Below are 24667 nucleotides of genomic sequence, written 5' to 3'. Positions count from 1 at the left end.
ATATTTATATGTATATGGAGGGGTTGGGGTCTGGAGGAAAGTGGGTGTGATTATAAAATAACATTATTAAAAGAAAAAAACATTAGTGATCCTTGTGATGATGGAAATGTTTTTATCTTGTATGTATCAGTGTTACTACCCTGATTGTGATAGTATATTCTAGTTCTGCAGGGGAAACAGGGTAATAGGTGCATGGGATCTTTCTGTACTATTTATTACAGCAGCATGCACTGCAATGAATCTACAGTTATCTCAAAATTAGAAGTTTAATTTAAAAAAAAGATCCACTCTGCTGGTGAATACAACAGGGTCCTGGGGTGCCTATTCTGTGACCCCCCTATCCCCAGTTGAAACCTAATACTTGAGTCAAGACATCATCTGCACCCCAGTGGGAATCACAGTTACAACACGAGCCGGCATCTCTTCTGGTCAAGGCTGGGACTTTAGGCTCCAAGATACAGGGTTTGGAGGAAGAGTGACTCGACCACAAGCACTGTGATAGGGACGTCAGAGGACATGTGGATGGACTGAAAGCCTTTCTGCTTGGCCAGCGTTGGCTCGCGGCAGCTGATGGAGCCCTGGGAGCGAGAAAGGGTCGGGCGGAGCCGTGGTTGGGAGGAGACAGGATGATGAGGGGAGAGCTGGGCTGCAGGAGAGCCAGAGGGACCCAGCCTGGGGCAGAACTCTTTCAGCTATACCCTCCTGCATCTCCTGTCTTAAACGTCTCAGCAACTTTCAGGGCTTGGGCACCAGAGACAAGCAGGGGTTTCAAAGTGGTAAGCCACAGGCAGTAACCATTCCACTGGCATTGTTTTACAAATGTGAGTTGGTTGCCAGTATTTTTATATTGAGAGATATTGGTCCTCGTCTGCAGAGTCATGGGGAGGCTGCCCCTCTTCCTGAGGACTCCCCAGTCCACTGTGCTCATCACCCCCACCCTCCTCAGGCACCATTCTTTTTCTCAAATATATTATGAAAATAATGAGCCCGGCAGCGTGGGCTGCACTGCCTGCGTCGTTCACTCAGCCTGCTCCATCTCCTCCAGCATAGGAAGTGGGTTTCTATCTGGGGCAGTCAGATGGGCAGTCAGAACCAAGTGCAGGGCCGTCCCTGATCTCTAGCCTCCAGCTTGATGCTTAATGTATGGAATGTGCCAGGTCTAAGGTGGGCAGGTTCATGGGCACTCTTCCCTGCAGGGTCAAGTGGTGGTGCCTCCACCTCCCAGGGGATCACCCAAATCGGCCACAAACGTGAGAGCCTAGCACCAGCTCTCCAGGGCAGACTTAGTGCCACAAGCCTCAGGCTCAAACCACCCCGCTGAGGAAGTGGCCTGAGATCCCACATGTACTTGGGTGATGCAATCCCTTTTTCTCCCCAGGAAAAGTGGAAGGTGAGTGGAAGCTCACTGCTCAGATAAAGGGTGACTGCCGCTGGTGTGGACAGGATGTGGAGGATGGGCCCCACAGCCCATGCCAGGGCTGGCACAAAAGCCACTTAAAAGCAGGAGGTTGGAGGTAAGCTCATAGACTTGCCTGCTCACAGAAGCTGCTGGGCAAGTTCCAACCAAATGTACATCTGGAGAAAAGACTACCAGCAAGTAGAGGCCATTACAAGGTAGGGAAAAAGGCGGCAGGGACCACCAGCAGAAAACCTCGGTGGAGCAGCAAGGCAGGACAGAGCAAATAAAGCCAGGTTATACCTCACGCCCCACATCCTGGACTTCACAAAATCTGGAGTATTTTTTCAGTTACTGCTTAATCCCTGATGAGCACTGAGGCCCAAGCACAGAGCTGCCTAAAAGCATTGATCAGTAAGTATTCCCTGGAATAGAATTAGAACACTCACACGACTCCATCATTTCATTAGACCCTCCATTTTACTGCATGGGAAACAAGTCTCAGAGGAAGTGATGTGCTAAGCTCATGCTGCCAGAAACAGACAGCACTTTGGTTCTCATCTGACTCATTAGGCACCAATTGTTCTCTCGCAGACTTTGGTCATGCCCCTGCCTTGTCCTTTAACCTGTGGAGGGGTCTCACCTCCTTGATACTATGCTCACACCCCTCCCTGGCCTTGCTCCAAATACCCTTCCACTGCTATCACTCACTGCCTCTCTCAAAAGACTTCCAACTCTGGTCCTCCTGGACTTTGCTGTCCCCAAAACACCCACTTTGTATTGTTACCTTTACACTGGCTGTTTTCCCCTCATCTCACATACCCTTCCTTTGATTCTCTACTTATTAAAATTCTCCTTATTCGTTATACTCAGATGTGGGCTCCTATGAAACTGCCCCTGAATTTCACACTTAAAACTAATTGTTCCACCAATGTAACTCTCTGGTGGGGCATCTTAGGGGCAGGGGGGAGCATCCTGGCTAGTCCCTGGTGTCCTCTACAACTGTCCAATCAAAAGGGTGGCAATGACAACATTGTGAGTGTAATTAACTGAATTACACAATGTGGTTAAGAGGAAATTTTAGGTTGTATGTTACTAGAATAAAAACTAATAGAGAAAACCAGGATTGTACAACACAGTGAGCCCTATTGTAAACGATGGACTATACTTAATAGTACAACTTTCAAAATGATCTTCTGTGAATTAAAACAAATGTACCACACAAACGCAAGGCATTAACAGGGTGGTAGATTGGAAATAAAAAATACACCCTAGTGTAAACTATGGACTAAATAGTATTCTTTCATCAATTGTAACAAAGTTACCACACTAATGCAAAGTGTTAATGATGGAATGGGGTTATATGGGAATACTTATTTTTTTTACATGATTTTTCTGTAAACCTATAATTTCTCTAATTAAAAAAAAAAAAAAGTGTGGCAGCCAGGCACAGAGGTGGGTTTATCATGGTCATGGAGCCAAGTGATGACAACTCTGCCTTGGGACACCTTCCCACCTCTTTTAGCCAGGGACATATTAGCAAACGTCCCATACATGTAATCTTGCCTCCTTGATGGATCCATCCCCAGGGTGGAAGCAAACTTCATGTGGAGACAAAGTTGCATTCACAACAGCCTTCTGCTTTTTTTTTTTTTTTTTAATCCCCCCTCCCCTATTGTTTGCTCTCCTTGTCTACTTATCTTATTCTCTTCTGCCTTTCTCTTTAGGAGGCACTGGGAATGGATGCTGGGACCTCGGGTGTAGGAGAGGATTCAATTGCTTGAGCCACCTCAACTCCCTGATCTGCTGTGTCTCTGCTCTCCTCTGAGTCTTCCTTTGTTGCGTCATCTTGCTGCGCCAGCTCTCTGCAGCATGGGCCAGTTCTTCACCAGGAGACCCTGGAAAGTGAACCTGGGGCCTCCCATATGGTAGATGGGAGCCCAATAGCTTGAGCCACATCTGCTTCCCTCCTTTTGGGTTTCAACAGCAAATGTCAGCCTTTAGAGCTGAAGGCATTCTCAGAACAAAGTCAGAAGGCCCCACACTTATGTCACACATCACAGCAGCCAGAGTGTATAAGTCACACTTCCTGCAGGTAAAGGAGAAACAACAGTATTGAGGGTGTTGCCCAAGGACTCCCGGCACATCAAGGCAACCAGGAGTGTATGGACCATAGCAGAACTAGGTGGGGCCTGGTGTGGAAGGTGGGAGAGCATCAAGGTCAATGTCTAAGACAAGACACATTCAACTTGATGGACAAGGGCAGAATGACAGAGAGGTGACTAGTAACCATATATGGCTGTTTATTTCATACAGGGCTCTGTACAAAATATTTACACATATTCTTTATAGAATAAATAAACCACCTGGAAGTGAAAAGATAATGCTTTCTTCTCTTTGGCAGGGGAGAATTCTGGTGTCAGCAAAAACTTTCTTCACATTTTTAGGACACGATGGAAACAATGCCCCTTGCTTTCTGAGATCCACAAAACTGTAGTCTTGGGAACCTGATCATACGAACCTTTCCTATCCCTCATCAATTCTTCCATTACTGAAAAAGGCTTGTGGCAGGAGGGGCAGATGCAGCTACCCATTTGTGAAGATGACAAGGAATATCTGTCACATTGTTACTTCTGCAAGCAGGAACCATTTCCTCTGTCCTCACGAATCCACCACTTTCTAGGTTACTCTATCTACATCACACTCACCCAACGTGGGGCTCTTGCTATCAAGAGGGACATGTCCCTTTGCGCTTGTCCTGGCTTTAAAGTGCTTAGTATAATTTCGGTGTGGCCACCTCTCCTGACTGCTCAGGCTCAGTGGCTGCCTGGCATGCTAAACACCCTCCACGCTGCATGGGGTGGAGCTGGAGGTGGGTATAGGTGAAAGCACTGAGAGAAGGATAGTGAGGTGGAGTGCTTCTAGCATGTACACCCTAAGATAACACCTGCCAAGAGAGGACAATGCCAAGGAGAGACCAGGAAAATAAAAGTACATAGCTGCTTCATACTATATGCTCCGTTTATTTAAAGCAGCAAAAGGCACTTTTTAAAAGGCCAGAGTTGATCTGAAACAAACCTAGTTTTGCTTACAGGGAAAAGCTGGTCCCAGGAAGACTGCATAATCCACCTTGTTCCCTCAGGCCTGGAGATCCCCCGGGGGAGCTTGAAGGTGGGGACCTGGCTTTTCCAGGCTCACCAAGCTCTTTTGGCTGCAGTTTGTCCCTTTCTGGGTATTGGCAAGTTAGTAATGACATTTCCAACCAGATAGGAGAAATTGCCAGTTGAGAGAAATCAAACCCAAAAACCACCACCAAGGTAGTGGGTACCTATTTTGGAATAGAAGGTTGACTTGAGGAAAAGAGAAAGGAAGAAAAGTCAAGGGGAGTGGGCACTTTGGAAGTGTGGGCTGTTTACAAATAGCAACTCTGGCTAAAGTGAAATGTTAAATAATTGAATAGAAAGAAAACCTTAGAGTCTTAGAAGCTCATCCTCCTAACAAGAACCATTTTTTCATAAAGGAGCTGTTATTTTGAAAGTGTGAATACTTTATATGTTACACGTATATAATTCTAAAAATAGTAATAAAAATGTCTTTTATAAGCAATATCGTGTAGCTTGTGGAAAAGAACAGGGAGTGGAAAAAAAACAACAACCCAGACTGGCAAAACCAGACTGGGTCTGAGCCCTAAAAATTGCCATTCATTCCTGCTGGACTGGAAATGCTCAGACTGAAAATAGGATTTAACTAGTAACCTAGTTCACATCTGTCTAATTTCTGACCAGCAAATGGAGCCACTCTGAGAGAAGCCCATCTTGTTCTCAGGCTAGATTCCTCTGTCTTCCTGCTTTCATTCCAAGGACCAACTTCTGTTGAGGCAGCTCCTTCCTTCTTTGTTCGTACGAGGCAGAGAGAACAGAAGAAACTGCAAGGAGGGCAATCAGGGGGTCAGGTTATGTATTACTGGGCAGTCAGGAGGCTCCCCAGTAACCAGGATAGCCCAGGCCTAGCTGGCTCCAAAAACAGCTGGGAACTGGAGAAAGCCCTTTCCTCCAACAGAAAGAGAGGCAGCAAAAAAAAAACCACTATGAGGGAGAAAGCTCTATTCCCAGGACCCCAAGTGCCCTCAAAGTCAGGGGGGCTCGACTATTGGCCTCTGAAGCAAAGGCAAACCATGGACAGGCAGGCAGGGAAGAGTGGCAGGAATAGAAAACCCTTGACAGAAACCCTTTTAAAAAAGGAAATTCCACCCTCTCCTAATCCTTCCATGGAAGGGTGAGATCTTAATGTAACATAATAGGAAGTGTCTTCTCTGGTTTTTAGGGAAACAGCTGCAATTGAAATTTAGGAGCCCACTCCAGGGCACTTTTCACCACAGCCAGAGCAGCTGCTCCAAGTGCCACCGTCAGCCCCATCACGGCCAGTTTCACAAAGCGGTTGGTCCTTGGTTTGGTCAGGACATCTTTTGTTCGATCCTCAGGCCGTGTTAGTCCCCGAAACCGCTGTCGCAGCACCATATCAGGCCTCTGCTGGGCTGATGCCAGCTCAAAGTCTTTGAAGGTAGAAGCTGCCGTTCTGTAAGGGAAGGAAACAGAAAGATGGAAATGATATAAAAGGAGAAGGAAAGAAAAACTGAACTAAAGATAAGGGTAGAGCCACCCACTGCTCAGAAAGCTCTTCTTGATAAAGACCCATGAAGTCTCAACTGGGGATTCTGCTGGCGTAAGTTTAGATCTCTGGAAACTACCCCCCACTCACCACCTCCAGACCCAGATCTTCCCTTACTCACTCTCATTTATGAATGTTCCCCAGTCAGTGCCTCAGCCTCACTCACCTCTCGGCTTGCTGTTGGGCAGCTGCCTCCCGAGCAAGTTCAGATGGGGGGAACTGAACAAAGAGGTCCCCTGCTCTACTGATCAGTGTCTCATAGGGTAGGTCCTGAGGGATCTGGGACAACAGGTGGTGGACAGAGGCCATGTCACAGTCACAGTCCAGGACTTCTTGCTCACGATACAACACAATCTGCAGAGAGTAAGATCTTGTATCAGAAGCCCAGAACACACAAATGCATCTTGGCTGCCCACATTTCATTCTTCTTAGAGATAAATTTAAAGTGGTCACAGATAAGGCTTACCCCAAATTTTCAGCAATCTCTTGTATCCATCTAGGAAGTATAAATGTACATACCCTGAGTGCTTTTCTTACTGGGCTAGCCTTCCTGGTACAGGCAAACTTCTACCCCATAATGTAAAAGGCTAAATTAAAATCTTTGTTATTCCAGGCACACTTGTCTGCTCAAGTGTCCCTCAAAATCTTGAAAGAAATGAAGCAGATTTTTTTTAGAAGAAAAGGAGAGGGATTACTGAATGTTCATACAATAAAAGAATGGTTCTTGCTCCCTTCTGACCATTTCCACAAATTCACAACAGCTGAAGGGACCATGAAGCATTCCCCTGGGGCCTCACCAACCCTCTACATTCCAGTCCCTTGTAAAAACTTTTTACCCTCTACCCCAAGCCATCTCAATTTTCTATATTAACATCAGAATCTTCTTTTCTTAAACCTCCACTTGGTAATTTGTACTACCATCTCCCTAGTTGTGCTCAACAGCAGAACACAGTTCCAGCAGACATCAACAGGAATACTGATATTTCAGTGTTTTGAAGGTGCAGAAGAGTCACACAGTAAAGAAATCTGTTAAACTTTGTTTTAACCGGCAATTCTCAAACTTACGTATATATGGAACTTTTTTTTATGACAACCTCAGAATGGGAAATGCTTCAGGGACCCTCAGATCCTGTATTTTATATCATTCCATAATCTCTTAGTTTCCCTTCAAGGAAAGTGATCTAAGCTGGAATGGCTGATGGTCAACTTAGCTGCTGGCTCATGGCATGTACCTACCACAGCTGCAAAGTAAATGGGCATCAGTGGGTGGCAGGCCAGGAAGAAGTCATATAACCGCACGACATGCCGGAAGTCAGACAGGACATGCCCAAACCAGGTGATGAGCCAGCTGAGGGCAAAGATGGTTCCCACCTCAGCACTAGAAGCAAAGGAAATCCAGGCATTAGGTACCCTCCTGGGTCATCTCTCCCCTGTCTCTAGGCCTTCTTCGTCCTCAATGCTGGTGAGAAGGAAATATTTGGGATATATGCTTTCTGGAACATTCAACCACCCAGGAATTCAGCATCTTCTCCTCACAAAATATAACATTATTAAAGTGTACCCACCATTAAGATACTGATACCACAACAGGGTTCTGGTTGCCTTTTCTCACTGTGTATTTTCCTAAGAGCCAACAAAAGGAAGTAGTTCCTTTTAGAGAACTGTATCATGATTTTCCTTCTGGGAAAATCTTATCCTTTTTGGGGGTACAGCACATATTCTCAGGTATGAGAACACAACTGTATTCCTTCTTTAGTTAACATGAAACCACTGAAATACTTTAAGACAGAGGCATAATTTAAAAACAAAAACCAAAAAATCCGAAACACCAGCCAAGAACACATCTCCAACTAAACGGAGGAGAGAAAAAACACCATTTGAGATTTGCAAAGAAACATTTTCTTCTCTCCTTCGTATGTGGGGAATAAAACAACCCACAGATAGCCTTGCCTCTGTCTACTCTGGATCCCACAGGACGATGTATTTCTCTTGTGGCAATAACCTCCAAGTCTATCTTGGCATACTTACCTTATCCACCTTTCCCCATCAGATGTCAACTCCTCAAGGGTATGACTGGGTCATCTCTTGTATCCCCAGACGAGTATAGCACCCAAAAAGTGCTGAAAGACTTTATACATAATTGAATTATCCAGAGAGCTAATAACTAGAAAGAACAACTCAGAAGTACTTAATGCTAATCAGCATAAGATGATGATGAAATTGAGCTAGATCTGTGAAGGAAGTTATAGACCTAGGAAAGAGCATGTGCAACATATGTGCATGTATATACACATAAATATAGACACATATATACCTCTGCATGAAGTCATGGAGTTCTGGATTCACCTGATCAATGATGGGCATCAGATAGTTTAATATATGCTTGGTGTTGTCCATTGTTGGATCCATGAAATCCCTAGAAGCAGACAATTCAAAGAGTTTGGTCAGACCAAAGACAAATAAGACCAGGGGTAAAGCGGGGTTCAGACCACTGAAAAAACTGACTGGAAAATGGACTGAGGAGCTACTCCCATTCTCTTATATTCCTCTTCACTGGTACCTGAGGTGGTGGGTAGACAATTTTTCTACCAGGGGTGCTGCCAGCTTCTCGCCTACCACCAGCAGAAATGTGACCACGATGTCATGGTAGCCCTGATAGTAGTGCAGCTGAGGGTTGCGCTCCAAGATGAGAAGTATGATGTCGATCAGTTCTTCCTGGAGCCCTTCTCTTTGTTCATCTGGCATGCCTGGGAGGGAGAGACAACACACTTAAACATGGCAAGCAGCCTAGTATCTGTAAGATTAGGAAGAAGGCCAGCAATGGATTTTCAGAGAAAGTATCCAATAAAAGACAATGAATTTCAAAAAATTTTGCAACACATACCAAGATCCACACACCGTTGATATCTCCTGGCATACAGGAAGGAGTCACAAACTAGGAACTTCACGGTGGGGATATCGGGAAAGTTAACCAAGAGATCAAAGTTAACATCACCAGTAATAGGACTATTTGACAGTGTGTGCCTCCTAATGTGAGGCACTGAAAAGAAATCAGCATAATTTCTGTGGAATTCCTATCAAAAAAGCTAAATCTGAGTCTAATAAGGAGGAAATATCAGCCAAACTCAAAACTGAAATTTTTACCAAAAAAAATGGCATGTGTTTTTAAAAAAAATGTCAAGCCATAAAATACAAAGAAACTGTTCCAGATTAAAGGAGATGAAAGAAGTATGACAGCTGAGTGGGAAATGCATGAATGTGTATTTCCTTTTCCTATAAAGGACATTATAGGAATAATTGGAGAAATGTGAGTAAAATCTGTAGATTAGATTATTATATCTTTGTGTTAATGATTTTGATAATTGTACTGTGGTTATATAAGAACATGTTTTCAGGAAATACACACTTAAATATTTAGGGATGCTGGGCAGCATGCCTGCAATTTACTCATAAATGGTTCAGAAAAAACAGTGTGTTATGTGTATGTGCCTACTTGTATGGAGAAAGAAAGAGAGAAAGCAGTATTAAAAGCAAATGTAGTAAGATGTTAACATACAAGGAAATCTGAGTAAAAGGCATTTGGGAATAACTTGTTCTACTTTTGCAACTTTATTGTAGGTCTGAAATTATATAAAAATAAAAAAAACCTAAGAAGTTACATGTTTCCCTCTAAACCAAAGCAAATATCATAGGAGATATTGATCTCCTGTGATCCAGAAATGTGGCTGGAAACAAGGAGCCTGTCTCAGGAGTTTGTCCAGAGTTTGAAACTGTTCTGAAGGGGGTCAATGTGGCTCCTCAGCTCATCTGGCTTTTCATATAAAAATGCCTAACCGTGGCACTGCATGCTGCCTTGGAAAAAAGGCACACAGCACAGCTTCCCTACACTATTAGCTTTGCCTGTTAAAAAGAGATATCATGAGAGAAAACAGCTGATATAAGAGCCAAGGCTAAACCGAGCCAAGGGTTTAAGGTGAGAGCAAAGCTCATCTCTTGACCATATTTATCTCACCCTTTTTCAGAAAGGGCTACTCTAAAAGAGAAAATAAAGAAATGGAATAAACCAATTACTATGCACAGGAAAAATAATGAAAGTAATAAAGTAGCAAGAGAAACTTAAACACTGATTTCAGTAGAAGAGTGGCAAGCTAAGCCCAGAAGAGGAATGGAAAAGGAATATGAAGCCATGTGGAAACTCCAGCCTAAAGAAAGAATATCACTGACTGCTATTACATTAAAGAAAGAGGGAAAAAAGTTCAGAAGGAAAGTAGGTTACCTGTTGAGAAAAACAGGAGGCATCTGTCCTGTGTGGTCTCACCAAAACAGCAGAATAGAAAAAGGGGACCAGACCATGGGCATAGCCTTAACAAAATCAAGCTGGCAGGCTACTGACCATGCAGGAAATCACAAAAGCATCTTCAGGGAACAAAGGATACAACCAAGAAAGCCCTTTCAGAGACAAAATCCAAGCCAGAGCTTGGTTTCAAAAGTGTGGAGCAGTGAGTTTAAGAGGCTCTCATTCCCTTCAACAAGTCTCCTCTGCTCAAGGTCCTAAAGGCAGAGTTGCCAGAAGAAGAGAAATAGACACTCATGAAGTCTGTTGCCCAGTTTCCATCACTGTGAAACTGAAGACAATGGTCATTCTCCTTCCTCCTGGGAATGGAGAGGCAAATTTAGGAATATATTCTATAAACATGCAGAGGATGGCTTCAATTGCAATCCAAGGGACTCAATATATATATATGCGAGATGTCACTATTTATAAATCTAACCAGTTGAAGACATTAGTAGTTCTTGTTCATGCTCAGTTCCAAACCAATCTGCTGATGACTCTAGCAATTCCCACAAAGTCCCTTCTGTGACTCTGAAGCAAAAAACGTTCTTTACTCAACACTTTCAGACCAAGAGAAATTATTTTTGGCTCAGGCTTTCACAGTGGGGATCTGAAAGTGGCTGGATCAACAAAATTATGATTTAGCAGATCGAGAGTACCAAAGGTCCCCAAAGAGGCAGGGTCCTGCATGTCAAGTCACAGCTGTGTGCTGGGATAGCCAAGGCAGCCACTGGAAACTCCCTAGCATCGGTAAGCACTAAGCAAGTGCAATGGGGACCGAAACCCCATTCTGAATGTGGCAAGACAGGGAGAGCCTCTTACCAGGAGGGAAGCGCCGTAAAGACCGCCTGACATCCAGCAGTACTTGTTGGTAGTCCTTGCTCATCTGCCGTAAGTTCTTCCCTATTGGAGGAAAAGGAATACATTACTGCATGAATGTCTGGAAAGTGACATCAAGAGCAAAGCATTCTGGAATGACACCAAAGGCTTGGAGGACACACCTCAGTTTTTTCCTGAAGGAGGACATGATTCAAGGAATGATACCTCGAGGGGAATCCCTAGTTTAGTTCCATACACATGCTGTTTCATGCAAGTCATGATGACTGTAAGAGAAGGGCACACCAATTGTTCAAGAGGCAATACAGTGAGGTGGAAAGAGCAACAGAGAATTCAGCCAGGAGACCAGGGCCTAGTGCAGGCTGTCATTGTGTGACACTGGGGAACTGTTCTGAATTTCAAGGTCCACATTTTTAAAATGGGGACATCCTCTGCCATCTCTCAGGTTCATGTAAAGATCAAATAAGATCATGGATGTAGAAACCACAGACCACCAACAAAACTAAACATCTCTGAAGTCAAGGGAGCACTAAGTGGTTCAAAATTAGTATTAAGATAAACTCATATAAAGAACCTTTCTCTCTTGATCCTAAAATTCTAAAGCTAAAACACTGCAAAGAGCGGACAGTATTTAGCTCAGCTGGTAAATCCACAGCGTGAAAATAAGGAGGCAGTTTCTAGCTGTTATATAACAAGTGCACATTTTCCTCACAACCCAAATCAAAAGTCCAGTGTAATACTCCTCCCCACACAGACTCCATCTTATAAAAGATATGGGAAATTTGGAAATCTGATAGAGTAACATCACCTCAGGCTTTAGAATGTGAATATGGCAATGCCTTTTCCTTCCAACAAAATGCTGATGGCTGTGAGGCAGCCAGTTTCAAAGATAAAGATAATAACAAGTGGCAACTTAATACCTACGCAGCTGAAGGCTCTGTTTTAATCATCTTCACACACCTTGCACACAACAGGAACTCACCTAATATTTGCCAGATGAATGAAAAGATCCCCAGCACCTGGCACTTTGCCATACATAGCAGGAACACAGTATAAGTTTATAGAATGAACAAACAACAAAGTGGATGTGCTGCTGTGCAGTACTTTATTTTGTATTTTGTGCTGTATTCCACAGAATGTCTACATGGGCCTTGTAAATTAGTTAAGAACAGGTTTTTCAGAGAACTACAGAATTTTAGGATTGAAAAGGATATCGGTATCCCCCAATAAAAAGGTTTTTGTTTTTATTTTAAAGGGCCTTAGAGGTACTATTTATCCCCCTAGCCAGTGTTTCTCAAATGTAGTTAATCTGCATCAGAATCAGCTGGTACATGTTAAAATACAGATTCCTACACCCTACCTCCAATCAAGTGAATCTACACTAAGAATACGCATTTTTAATAAATTTCATTACCTAGTCCATAATTTAGTCCCTGATAAAAGTCCATTCCATCCTTGAATCAATCCTACTTATCAGTTTGGCCTTATTTTTAGAGAAAGCCCAAGCATATCCTAAAACACTTTAGATTTACTCATCTATTCTTGGTTTGAAATGAGCTTCAAAATCAAAAGATGTTGGAATTCTTGTTTCCCTGACTCCTAGACAAGCTCCCCTCATGGAGCCCTCCTTCCTATTACCTAATAGAGGAGGTGGGTCACTGGTATTGACGTTGAGGAGCTTGGGCCACACTTTTTGCCTGATTTCATGCGTCAGGAGCCCTCCTTCACTGATAGCCATGCGTCTGAGGGCAGCTACATCAGCTGGATCACTGTTCAGAGCTTGGTATATCTCTGCCACTTTCTTTTTCCTCTTGGTGTTATAGTCTACAAAACAAAGGGGAAAAGGACATTAGGCACATATCTCCGGTGCAAATCTTCTGCTTAGAGAACCATCTATTTGGCTTGAGGTACAACTAGGAGTCTCCTTTTTAGAGAGACAGCTCTGAGATCACCTGCTTGCATGAAGTCCCAGAGCCAGATGCCTTATTAATTTCAGGCTCAGTCCACTAAACCTCACCAGAGAGGAGCATGTGCAGACAGTAAATGTCAAGAGCTCAAAGAGCCTGCTGCAGGTCAGGCTAGCCTAAGAAGGCATTACCCAAGGATGCATCCACCAAACAGGGGGAATACTAGAGAGGCTGAGAGGAGGAGCAGAGCTTTGGGACAGGAAACACACGGTCCTTTCATTTGACAGTAAATAGATTCATTAAAAAATTGTATAGATATAAGGCACCTAGTTAGAGTTAATATAAAGTGGAAGGTAACAATGGCAGGTAGATTAAGCTTTAGAAGGGCCATTAAGCAGCTTTCCTCAGCAATGTTACTTCTGTTTTGACACAACAGTCTACAAACTGGAGGTGCAGACAGGAATATAACTTACACCAGTGACACTTAGCCTAGGTAAACCTGTCCTACCGGCTAGACTGTTTTCCCTGATAACCTTGTAGAGTGACGATTTGTTCTGGTTTGTCCAAAAGAATCCTGGTCTACACCTATAGTCCTAGGATAATTGCTGATAGCAAACCTTTCCCACCCCCTGCACTCTTGAAGAGAGTCCCAGTTTTGATGCTAAATTAGTTACTCTACCTGGAAATCATGACAGATAATTCCAATTCCCTCTATCAGCACAGCACCTATCCAGTCAAATGTTTAAGTGGTGCTTCAAGCTCTTGGCTCAGGTATATCCTGCCATCCAATCACCTATCACTCCATTCATTCATCAGTCCATCATTTAGTGAGCATCAAACAGCAGATATAACAGAATCATGAAGGATTATGAAAGTCCAGAGGAAAGAATGACTGTATACCTCCGAAACAAATAGGAAAGGCTTCACCAAGAATATTTTCTGGCACTTTCTTAAAGACAACTTTGCCACACGGAAAAGACAGTGTTGGGGCAGAGTATTCCAAGCAGTGGAAAGAGTATGTGCAAAGACCTGGTCACATTAAGAAATGGCATGTTTGGGAAACACAGAGAAATTCTGTGAAGCAGGAATGTCAGATAAAGTGAGAGAGTGAAACTGGAAGAACTGCAATAATGAGGCCAGCAGAAGCTTTATCCTGCTACTCCGGGAGGTATATTCTGTCTGCTTTCAAGGAGGGGTTACAGACACTCAGGAGACAGAGAAAACTTTTTACTTAACAACACAGGATGAGACAAAATAAGAGCAGAGGTTGAACCAATTTCTAAAAAAAAAAAAAAAAAAAAATCTACCAGATATTTTTATTCATTTTTTTAAAACCTAGACTGCCCTTGCATTTTCCACACATCATAAATTAAGAACTTAAATTACAATACTGAATATATATATTTTTAAAGATTTATTTATTTATTTCTCCCCCCCCCCCCCCCCGTTGTCTGTTCTTTTTTTTTTTTTTTTTAAAGATTTATTTATTTATTTAATTCCCCCCCCTTCCCCCGGTTGTCTGTTCTCTGTATCTATTGGCTGCGTCTTCTTCGTCCGCTTCTGTTGTTGTCAGCGGCATGGGAATCTGTGTTTCTTTTTGTTGCATCATCTTGTTGTGTCAGCTCTCCGTGTGTGCGGTGCCATTCTTCGGCAGGCTGCACTTTCTTTCGTGCTGGGCAGCTCTCCTTACGGGGCGCACTCCTTGCGCGTGGGGTTCCCCTACGCGGGGGACACCCCTGCGTGGCACAGCACTCCTTGTGCGCATCAGCACTGCACATGGGCCAGCTCCACACGGTCAAGGAGGCCCGGGGTTTGAACCGCGGACCTCCCATGTGGTAGACAGATGCCCTAACTACTGGGCCAAGTCCGCCGCCCTTCAAAATACTGAATATTATTGATACTTAAAAATCTTGTTAACCTACTGAATATTATTGATACTTAAAAATCTTGTTAACTGGGAAACGGACTTGGCCCAGTGGTTAGGGCGTCCGTCTACCACATGGGAGGTCCCTGGTTCAAACCCCGGGCCTCCTTGACCCGTGTGGAGCTGGCCCATGTGCAGTGCTGATGCATGCAAGGAGTGCCGCCCCATGCAGGGGTGTCCCCCGCGTAGGGGAGCCCCACGCGCAAGGAGTGCACCCATAAGGAGAGCCGCCCAGTGCGAAAGAAAACGCAGCCTGCCCAGGAATGGCGCCGCCCACACTTCCCGTGCAGCTGACGACAACAGAAGCGGACAAAGAAACAAGACGCAGCAAATAGACACAGAGAACAGACAACCGGGGGAGGGGGGGGAATTAAATAAAATAAATAAATCTTTAAAAAAAAAATCTTGTTAACCTACTTGTTAAGAGCATGGAAAATTTTCCTCTATTTTAGAAGTAATCACTTTCCCTACTTCCCAAATGAACTACTCAGCAATATCTTAAAAGAATCTGGGGGAAAGGAAAGTATTGCTTGTATCCTGGGGAAAAGAGCCCTGTTTACAATCAGATGGATTTTCATTTGGCAAATAATCTGCTAAAATGTTATTTCTGAACCAAAACCTTAGCTCCAATACTTTTTTCTCTTAAGCCTCTGTTCTGTTTCTATTATTAATCCTGAATTTCAAGATTTACTACTATCTTCTAGTTTATGGCACTCTGTGGCACTCAATTATTATGTGAACAGAATAAATGATTTATTGTTCCTCTGGAAAATTTTGGCCTATGGTAAATGACATTATTTTCCCCATCCTACTGCTAAGAATATCCTCACTGTAGAATTCTAAATACATTTGAAGACTTTGTTTCTAAAGCTACCAGTTCTTCCCAGAAAGTAAGATGCTGCTCAGATGTGGATTTAGCTGATGTCCATTCAAGCTCCAATACCACCTTCCTTAACCCCACAGTCCAGTGATTAAACATTAATGCCAGTACAACACAGTGAATTACAACAAATGTACCACACTAACACAAGTATTAACAATACGGTGGTATATGGGAAATCTGTATTTTATGCATGGTTTTCCTGTAAACCTACAACTTCTCTAATAAAAAAAAAAGGTTAATGGCAGATGAGGAAAGCACTCCTACGAGTCACCAACCCACTCACCTCACCCTGCAAATATTTCACTGCTTCTAAAGTGTAGGTTCTCTGCGGAGCAGGTATAACTCAGTGGTTGAGCACCTGCTTTGTACAATGTCCCAGGTTCAATCCCCAGGACCTCCTTAAAAATAAAAATAAAATAAATAAATTTAAAAAATGTAGGCTCTCATCATGACATAAGAAGGGAGGAGAAAACAAAACTCGGGTGAGCTAGAGATGTAAAAATTACAAAGTGAAAAGATCACATGCTAGACTAAACAATGAGGGAGAAAAGACCAGTAGTGTAAATTGAACAACTAATTTACATATCCTCTCATTTTGGAAAGTGGAAAATCACAGAGTTTTTCTTGGGATGCCCAGGAAAAAATTAAAATTAATGCCTACTATACATTTTATTTAAAAGTAAGTTCTATATATGGATTTTGAATTGAGCTACAAATTTCCAGATAAACTGCTCTATCTAGGCTTGGGAAAAAAGCTCACATTTCATCTGGAGGTAGCATATGTGCAATTCAAATGCCCTGAATTCTCTCTTCTCCAATAACGGTACTGCCCTACTTAGTAGAGAGGTGTATTAGATATTTCAAAGCTAGTGACTTCCAAATTCCTTTACAGTAAAGGTCTTGGATGAAATACTGTCTGGTAGATGACTGCAAAATATAAGATTTTTCTATAAATAAATTTCCTAATGCCCAGAAAGTAATTAATTCAACGAAGAAAAAAGAAATGATATGGGCACTACTTTGGCCTGCTCTCTATTAAAATGGTCATTTGAAAAATGGACACTGGAGCAGTAGTGCTTAACAGTTAAGATAAAGATGGCTGAAGCCCAGCTATTGTCTTAAACCTCTCCTGATTCTGGCTACAAAACCCTCCTCAGAGCAACAGGTATCTCTAAGAGCAATCAGCTTGGGAACTGAATAGTATCCTTTATAGGGAAAGGACAATGACTAAAGAGACCACTAAAAGGTTTTCCATATCATCAAAATAGTATTAGTAACTTAGATCAGGTAAATGGTTTATTCACAATGCAATATTACGTGAGAATACGAAATTCCATACTGATTATTTGTTTTAAGCTTGCACATCAAGAAAACTTGGCAGTCTTTAAACTAGTCTTCAAACTAAGCAATGCCAGCCTTAATCAAAACAGAAGAGTCGAGGAGAGAGAAAGAGATCCTCCCAAACATCCTCTTACCCTACTCCTTGAATTCCCGATGCTGACATTGAATTTAAAAACTTATGCTTGAATAATTTTTCATCAATTGTAACAAAGGTAATGAACATTAAAAAATTTAGGGGCGGCGGACTTGGCCCAGTGGTTAGGGCATCCGCCTACCACACGGGAGGTCCACGGTTCAAACCCTGGGCCTCCTTGACCCGTGTGGAGCTGGTCCATGCACAGTGCTGATGTGCGCAAGGAGTGCCCTGCCACGCAGGGGTGTCCCCCGCATAGGGGAGCCCCACGCACAAGGAGTGCACCCCGTAAGGAGAGTCGTGAAAAAAAGTACAGCCTGCCCAGGAATGGCGCTGCACACATGGAGAACTGACACAAGATGACGCAACAAAAAGAAACACAGATTCCCATGCCGCTGACAACAGAAGCAGACAAAGACGACGCAGCAAAAAGACACAGAGAACAGACAACCGGCGTGAGGTGGGGGGGGAGAGGTGGGGGGAGAGGTGGGGGGGGGTGGGGGAGTGAAGGGGAGAGAAATAAATAAATAAATAAATCTTAAAAAAAAAATTTAGTGGAACGAATGTGGCTCAAGAGTTCCACATGGGAAGTCCTTCTGCGTTCAGTTCCGGGTGTCTCCTGAAAAAATACAAACAAGCAACAAGCAAAACAAACGAAAAAACCAACTCAGGGAAGCCAATGTGGCTCATTGGTTGAGCACCGGCTTCCCACATATGAGGTACCAGACTCAATCTCCGGCCCTTGGTACCTCAAAAAAAAAAAAAAAAAAAAAAAATTAGTACAATTACAAACAAGTCCTATCATCAATTGTAACATAATGTGTTGGTGGTGGGGTAGGGATCCTGTATTTTATGCAATATTGGTCTGTAAACCCACAACTTCTCTAACAGTGGGAAAGGAAAACCTTACCCTTACTCTGGATAAGGTTCCTATTAAAAACAAAATGAAATAAAGCCGGTTTTGGGTGGTCCTAATAAGTTTCCAAAAACAAATTAGCAGAGATTCATTAACTACTTGAAACATAATTAGTATCAGGAAAGACTGCTTTACCCCAATAACGGAGAAAAATATTCTAGATAGTAAACTAATCTGATCATAAACTCTGCAAAGAAGGGCTTTCTAATATTAGTAACTTTGCCAACAATTCTCTAATATGATTAAAAACAAAAACATCTTAAAAAAATCATCTCTACACTCCTCCCCCTCAGCCAGAAAAGCAAATAGAGGGAACTGGGGCGCCCAGACTTACAACCTAGGCATAGCTGCACTCTAACAGGTCACAAGACCCATAATGCTTGGATACTGACTATTATGCCATGAGAAGACATGTCACAACAACAATGTCAAAGGGCCCAGAGAAGTGGATGGAGAGTCAGCTCCACTTCCAAGTAACAAGAAAGAAAAACAAGAGAAAAAAAGCGCCGAGGAATATGTGGATAGCAGCTGTTTCATCAAGGTAAGTGGGTTGATTAAGGTGGTTGGTTCTATTAAGGGCACCACCCATGAGGGGACAGGAAAGTGGAAAGCTACCTTATTCCTTCCCAGAGGACAAAGGAATACTTTAGTTACAGGGTGAACAGTCAAACTTTTGTACTGTACTTATTATATGTAAAACATATATGGAAACAGTGCACACCACCACCCTAATTTCACAGAAATCATTGCTTAGAATGAAACTACGTTAAAAAAAGAGGGGGAGGGGGGATCGCTTTTTACTCATTAAACATTAAAATAGGCGATGCACCACAGAAGGAGAAAGTAGATTACTGGTGGCGAGGGGCTGGGAACCGGGGAGTGACTACTAATGGGTACGGGACTATTCTTTGGGGGTGATGAAAATGTTCCGGAATTAGTGTCGATAGCTGCACAACCTTGTAAATGTACTAAAAATCGGTGAATTATATATCACGTTTTTAAAAGTGGCACACGGCCATAGTGTAAATCAAGAAGCCGACATATGAATGAACTTTGGGAAACCTGCCTTACAGCGACGGTGGTGGCACCAGGAGTCTGCGGACGTGGCCGGACAGTCCCAGGCCGGGGCCTGGCCTCCGCTCGCAGGGAGACCCGATTCTGCTCCTCCCCCACAGTAATGAGGCCGGGGAGAAGAGCCCCCGTCCCGTCCTTCCTACTCGACAGGCGATTCGGCCACCAGGGTTCCTATGGCCGCCTCAGCCTCCACCTGAACCCCCAATTCCAGGCCCTCTTCCCTATCAGACCTGACCCTGGCCCTTCAGCGTTTCCTTCCCGGCCGTCCCGAACCCCGCCCGCGGCCCTGAACGCATCCCTGCTCGTTTACTGCTGACCCTCCGGCCCGCAGCCCCTCCCACGCCGCCCCTGTCCCTGCTCTGCTCCTGGGACAGCTGTTCCCTGCCCCTCAGGCCGTCCTCGCAGGCCGCTCCTGGGAGCCCCAGCCCCCGCCGGCTTCCGTACCTGCCTTCTCCGCTCCCCGGGCCCAGCTGCTGGAGGCGTGGCCGTCACCCTGCGCACTCGGGAGGGCCATGCCCCGGGGGCTCGGGCCCGGGCCCGAGCCCCGGATGGTGGCGGAGCCGTGAGGAGACGCGGCTACGACCGCAGACCCCAGCTACCTCTCCGCCCCGGTACGCTCGGCTCCGTCGACCCGCGGCGCGCAGGCGCGCAGGCGTTTCCACGCGGGCCCCGCCCCCTCGCGGGCGTGTGACTCTCCCCTCAGCTGGGGCGGCGGCGTTCGCCCCTCACGCAGGCGACGTCAGTGGGCGGAGGGAGAGGGCAGGGAGCCGGCAGGGGTACTTGGCTCCGACTGAACTGCAAAGTGGTGCTCCTACCTTAATGTGTTCAGAACGGTATGGGTGTATGTGTGTGTATACACACATATATATATATTTTTTGAGGTACCAGGAGCTCGGTAATGAAGCCGGGACTTCCTATGTGGGAAGCCGGTCCTCAACCACTGAGCCACATCCGCTTTCCTGAGTTGGATTTTTCGTTTGTTTTGCTTTTTTTTTTTTCTTCTTTTTCGGGAGGCACGGGAACCGAACTTGGGACCACTCGTGTGGGAGGCGTGTGCGCCACCACTTGAACCACATCCGTTCCCAGGACAGTATTTTGTCATTTATTTTCTTTTTCTTATCTGTAAAATGGTGCTGCTGATAATAGTGTCGAGAGTGCATAGAACACCACCAAGCATAGTAAATCTTCCACAGTTATGAGCTATTATTTTTGTTTACCAAGGATTTTAACTCCTGCCGCATTTCACAACTACTATTCTCATACTGGAGACTGCAGGGTTTAGCAGGACGTCGCATACAGTTGCAGGTCCTGCGCTGCACACCAGGGGGTGCCATTCAAAATTAGGATTATGTGGGAGCGGATGTGGCTCAAGGGGTTGAGTGCCTGGTTCCCACTGGGAAGTGTTGGGTTAGGTTTCAGGTGTCTCCTAAAAACAAGCAAAATGAAAAACTCAGAGAAGCCAATGTGGCTCAGTGATTGACTGCTAGCTTCCTACATAGGAGGTCCTGGGTTCAATTCCCAGCGCTGGGTACCTCAAAAAAAAAAAAATTTATTATGTGAACAGTGCCTTCCCACCTCCACCTCAGAGTAGTTCAAAGCAATGACCAAACCATCCAAAGATAGAACTCTGGTTTATCAGGTCCTTGACTTCATATCTCAAGTGACTCTTCTTTCTCTCCAGTTGGCTGCACATTCCTGTGGTCAAATCCCTGCTACTGTCCTCACCAGAATCTCACCTCCCAAATCTTTAATGCTAAGCCCCCACTCTGGAGTTTTTATGATGCCAGTTGCTGGAAGACTCCTCACAACATCAATTCTTTATTCCCCTGGGACCTCCAGTTCGTGGAACCCACTGACCCCCTCCTGGCTTCATGTCCAGTCCAGATTCCATGGTCCTCCATTACATTGTAAACCCATTTTAAAAGGTTTTCTGGGTAGCTTCTATGAGCAGAAAAGATTACTTGGAGTTACTTTGATTTTTAGAATATTCAATTTGTTTAAATTACATATCCCAAAGCCTAGTTCTTCCCTTAAGCTTTTCATTTCAATCAACAAATTTTACAATTCTATTCATAATCTAGTAAATTTTAACAATCACTTGTTTGGCTCCATTAATAAGCTTAGTTCCAAACAATTGAAATGGCATTTATAAATTTAATCATTCACCTCCTTTCTCACCCAGAGATGGCTCCCTTGTCTGTCTGCTCATTGTTTCTGCTCATTGTCTCCTCACTGTGTCTGCACATCTTTTCAGGAGGAACCAGGAATTGAACCTGGGACCTCTCATTTGGGAGGCAGGCACCCAACTGCTTTAGCCACATCTGCTCCCACCTTCTTTTTTTAAGTACCTCAATTTTCTAACAAAACCTTTCTAGTTCTAATGCAATTCTTTGTTTTTAAAAAAAGATTTATTATTTATTTATTTCTCTCCCCTTCCCCCTGCCCCCCATTGTCTGTTCTCTGTGTCCATTCACTGTGTGTTCTTCTGTGTCCACTTGCATTCTTGTCAGCAGCACCGGGAATCTGTGTCTCTTTTGGTTGCACCATCTTGCTGTGTCAGCTCTCCATGTGTGCGGTGCCACTCCTGGGCAGACTGTGCTTTTTTCATGCAGGGCGGCTCTCCTTGCAGGGTGCACTGCTTGCACATGGGGCTCTCCTACGTGGGGACACCCCTGCTTGGCAGGGCACTCCTTGCGCACATCAGCACTGCGCATGGGTCAGCTCACCACACGGGTTAGAAGGCTCTGGGTTTGAACCCTGGACTTCCCATATGGTAGGCAGACACTCTATCAGTTGAACCAAATCTGCTTCCTGTAATTCAATTCTTATAAATGTAATAAGTTAAACTTTATTAATATGTTGAGTCAAATTCTTTTAAATGTCTAAATACCAAATTAATAAAATTACATAGATTCCTTTATGCAAAATTTTAAAAGTGGGAGTTTGAAAATATTTCTAGTCTTTGACCTATCATCGTTGAGGTTAAAAGATGGTTTCACCCACTGAAGAGTTAAGTCTTTGGGAGTAACTTTAAGCACATTGGAAGCATTTATTCCTTTCTGTTTACTGCGGCTATGATGTGACAGTGACCCTTCAAAGGCCACCTAGCAAGCTAACAAGAGGTCTAGGACTAGGACCAGGTTTCTTGGGTCTTACCTGTCCCTTCATTTCCCCACAATCACAGCTCTAGAGCCAAACAATTGTCTATTCATTCAAGGCTTGGCCAGCTCTTATTCTCTGTAAAATTAAGTTGGCTGTCAGGCAAAGAGAGAGACAGCCAAGCTACTGTCAAATGTGCAGAAGGTAAAGAAGGAGGTCCTCCATGGAGATGTCTAGCCCCTGTCCCAGGCTGGTACCCCATCTTCTGGGCTAACTGCACTTCATCACCATGGAGTTCTAAATGCACAGCATGACCAGAAATGCCAGCCATTTTGCCTCGTAATTCTCCACACCCACCCTCTTCAAAAGGAGCTATAGGTGGCCAGTGAAAATTTAATAAGGGAAACGGACTTGGCACAGTGGTTAGGGCATCCGTCTACCACATGGGAGGTCCACGGTTCAAACCTCGGGCCTCCTTGACCCGTGTGGAGCTGGCCCATGCACAGTGCTGATGTGCGCCAGGAGTGCCCTGCCATGCAGGGGTGTCCCTGCCACGCAGGGGTGTCCCCTGTGTAGGGGTGTCCCCCGCACAAGGAGAGCACCCTGTAAGGAGAGCCGCCCAGCACGAAAGAAAGTGCAGCCTGCCCAGGAATGGCACCGCCCACACGGAGAGCTGACACAGATGAGGCAACCAAAAGAGACACAGATTCCTGTGCTGCTGACAACAACAGAAGCGGACAAAGAAGAAAGATGCAACAAATAGACATAGAGAACAGACAACCAGGGTGGGGGGAGGGGAGAGAAATAAATAAATAAATCTTTAAAAAACTTTCTTAAAAAAAAAAAATTTAATAAGAAGCCATCCTGGGTTAATGGAAACCAGCCCATGCCAGGCTATGACTTGAGCACTGTGATAGTCATGCCTACTACCCTGTTGCCTGGGCCTGCAGCCCACTTATAGGCTGGATCCTGCTGGGCCGCCATGTGGCCCAAGGATTCCAGGAAGAATGAATACCTCAGAAGACCCCAAGTCACAGAAACAGAGATACTGAACTCATTGGTTTTCTCAACAAATATTCATGGTCCTACTGTGGAGCAGGCACTGAGACCTAACATGACTCAACTTTCCCTACCCTCTAGTGCAGCTCAGGCTGGAGAGGGAGATGGAACCCTTCAACCTACATGAGGCGGCAAGTTCTAGGAAAGTGGGAAGAGGTTTAGAGTGTGATCCAGGAAAGTTACCTGGGGAGATGATGGTATAGGAAGAGCATTCTAGGCTGAGAAAATAATATGAGCACTGTTTTGGAGCGAATAGAAGGCAAATCGTAGTCTAGAAACTGGAAATCGCTTAGTATTCTTTCTTGCAGCTCAGTGTGAAAGCAAAAGTGGGCTTTGGCTGAGGCCACAGGTCGTATGAGGGCAGAGAAATGTGCAGGGGCAGGTGATGCCGGGCTTCTTAAACCACTCTCAGAAGTTGGGACTGGATCAAGTTGGCAGGGTGGAATGAAAGAATTTTAATGTTGAATGGGGTCTTTGAGGTCCTCTAGATTAATCCTTACTTCCAGTGTAGGAATCATTTCCATGTCCATACAACAAATGTTTACTGAGCGCCAAAGCTGTGCCAGGGTGTGAGCTGGGGCGTGGAGTGACAGAAATCTAGCTGCTCAGTTTCTAATGGGCAAGAGAGACATGTAACCAGGTAATTGTAAAGCCAGGTGAGAAGAGCCCAGACAGGGGACAAACTAGCTGTCTGGGAGCGCACTGAAAATCCCAGAAACCAAAAGAGGTTCATAAGATTGAGCATAGGGCACAGGGCATCAGTTAGCTCTCTGTGATATGTAGAATTCCAAGATAGTTCCTCAAATTCCCACCCTTTGATATACAGGCCTGTATAACAACTTCCCCTTGAGTGTAGGCAGGATTTGTGACTTTGATGGGATTTCAATTCATGATTAGGTTATATGACAAAGGTTTTTTTTTTAAAGATTTGTTTTATTTATTCCCCCCTGCCCCTTGTTGTTTGCTCTTGCTGCCTGCTCTCTGTGTCTGCTCATCTTCTCTTTAGGAGGCATTGTGAACCGAACCTGGGACCTCCCATGTGGGAGAGTGGTGCTCAATTGCTTGAGCCACCTCCACTCCCTGCTTTGTTGTCTTTC

At 44.4% G+C, this 24667-nt stretch overlaps 1 protein-coding gene across 3 annotated transcripts; it reads right to left on the bottom strand.

Moving 5' to 3' along the window:
* Window positions 1-3682: 3682 nt before the first annotated feature.
* Window positions 3683-20110, bottom strand: TBC1D20 (TBC1 domain family member 20). Of its 3 annotated transcripts, none has more exons than XM_004463983.3 (8): window positions 19857-20110; window positions 12873-13058; window positions 11220-11300; window positions 8625-8811; window positions 8379-8480; window positions 7301-7442; window positions 6231-6418; window positions 3683-5971 (listed from the first exon to the last, which is right to left on the bottom strand). In XM_004463983.3, the coding sequence occupies exons 1-8, from the start codon at window positions 19924-19926 to the stop codon at window positions 5716-5718; spliced, it is 1212 nt and encodes a 403-aa protein (XP_004464040.1). In that variant the 5' UTR covers window positions 19927-20110; the 3' UTR covers window positions 3683-5715. The 3 variants fall into 3 exon arrangements, with proteins under 3 accessions (XP_004464040.1, XP_058142827.1, XP_058142828.1); XM_058286844.2 differs by lacking the exon at window positions 19857-20110 and adding an exon at window positions 16232-16346; XM_058286845.2 differs by lacking the exon at window positions 12873-13058 and having other exon boundaries at window positions 19857-20074.
* Between the last annotated feature and the right edge of the window lie 4557 nt (window positions 20111-24667).

This window comes from Dasypus novemcinctus, chromosome 24, assembly GCF_030445035.2.
Source record: "Dasypus novemcinctus isolate mDasNov1 chromosome 24, mDasNov1.1.hap2, whole genome shotgun sequence".
In the NCBI taxonomy this organism is placed as follows: Eukaryota; Metazoa; Chordata; class Mammalia; order Cingulata; family Dasypodidae; genus Dasypus; species Dasypus novemcinctus.
Note: the sequence above shows the minus strand (reverse complement) of the source record. Positions and strands in the feature narration are given on the sequence as shown.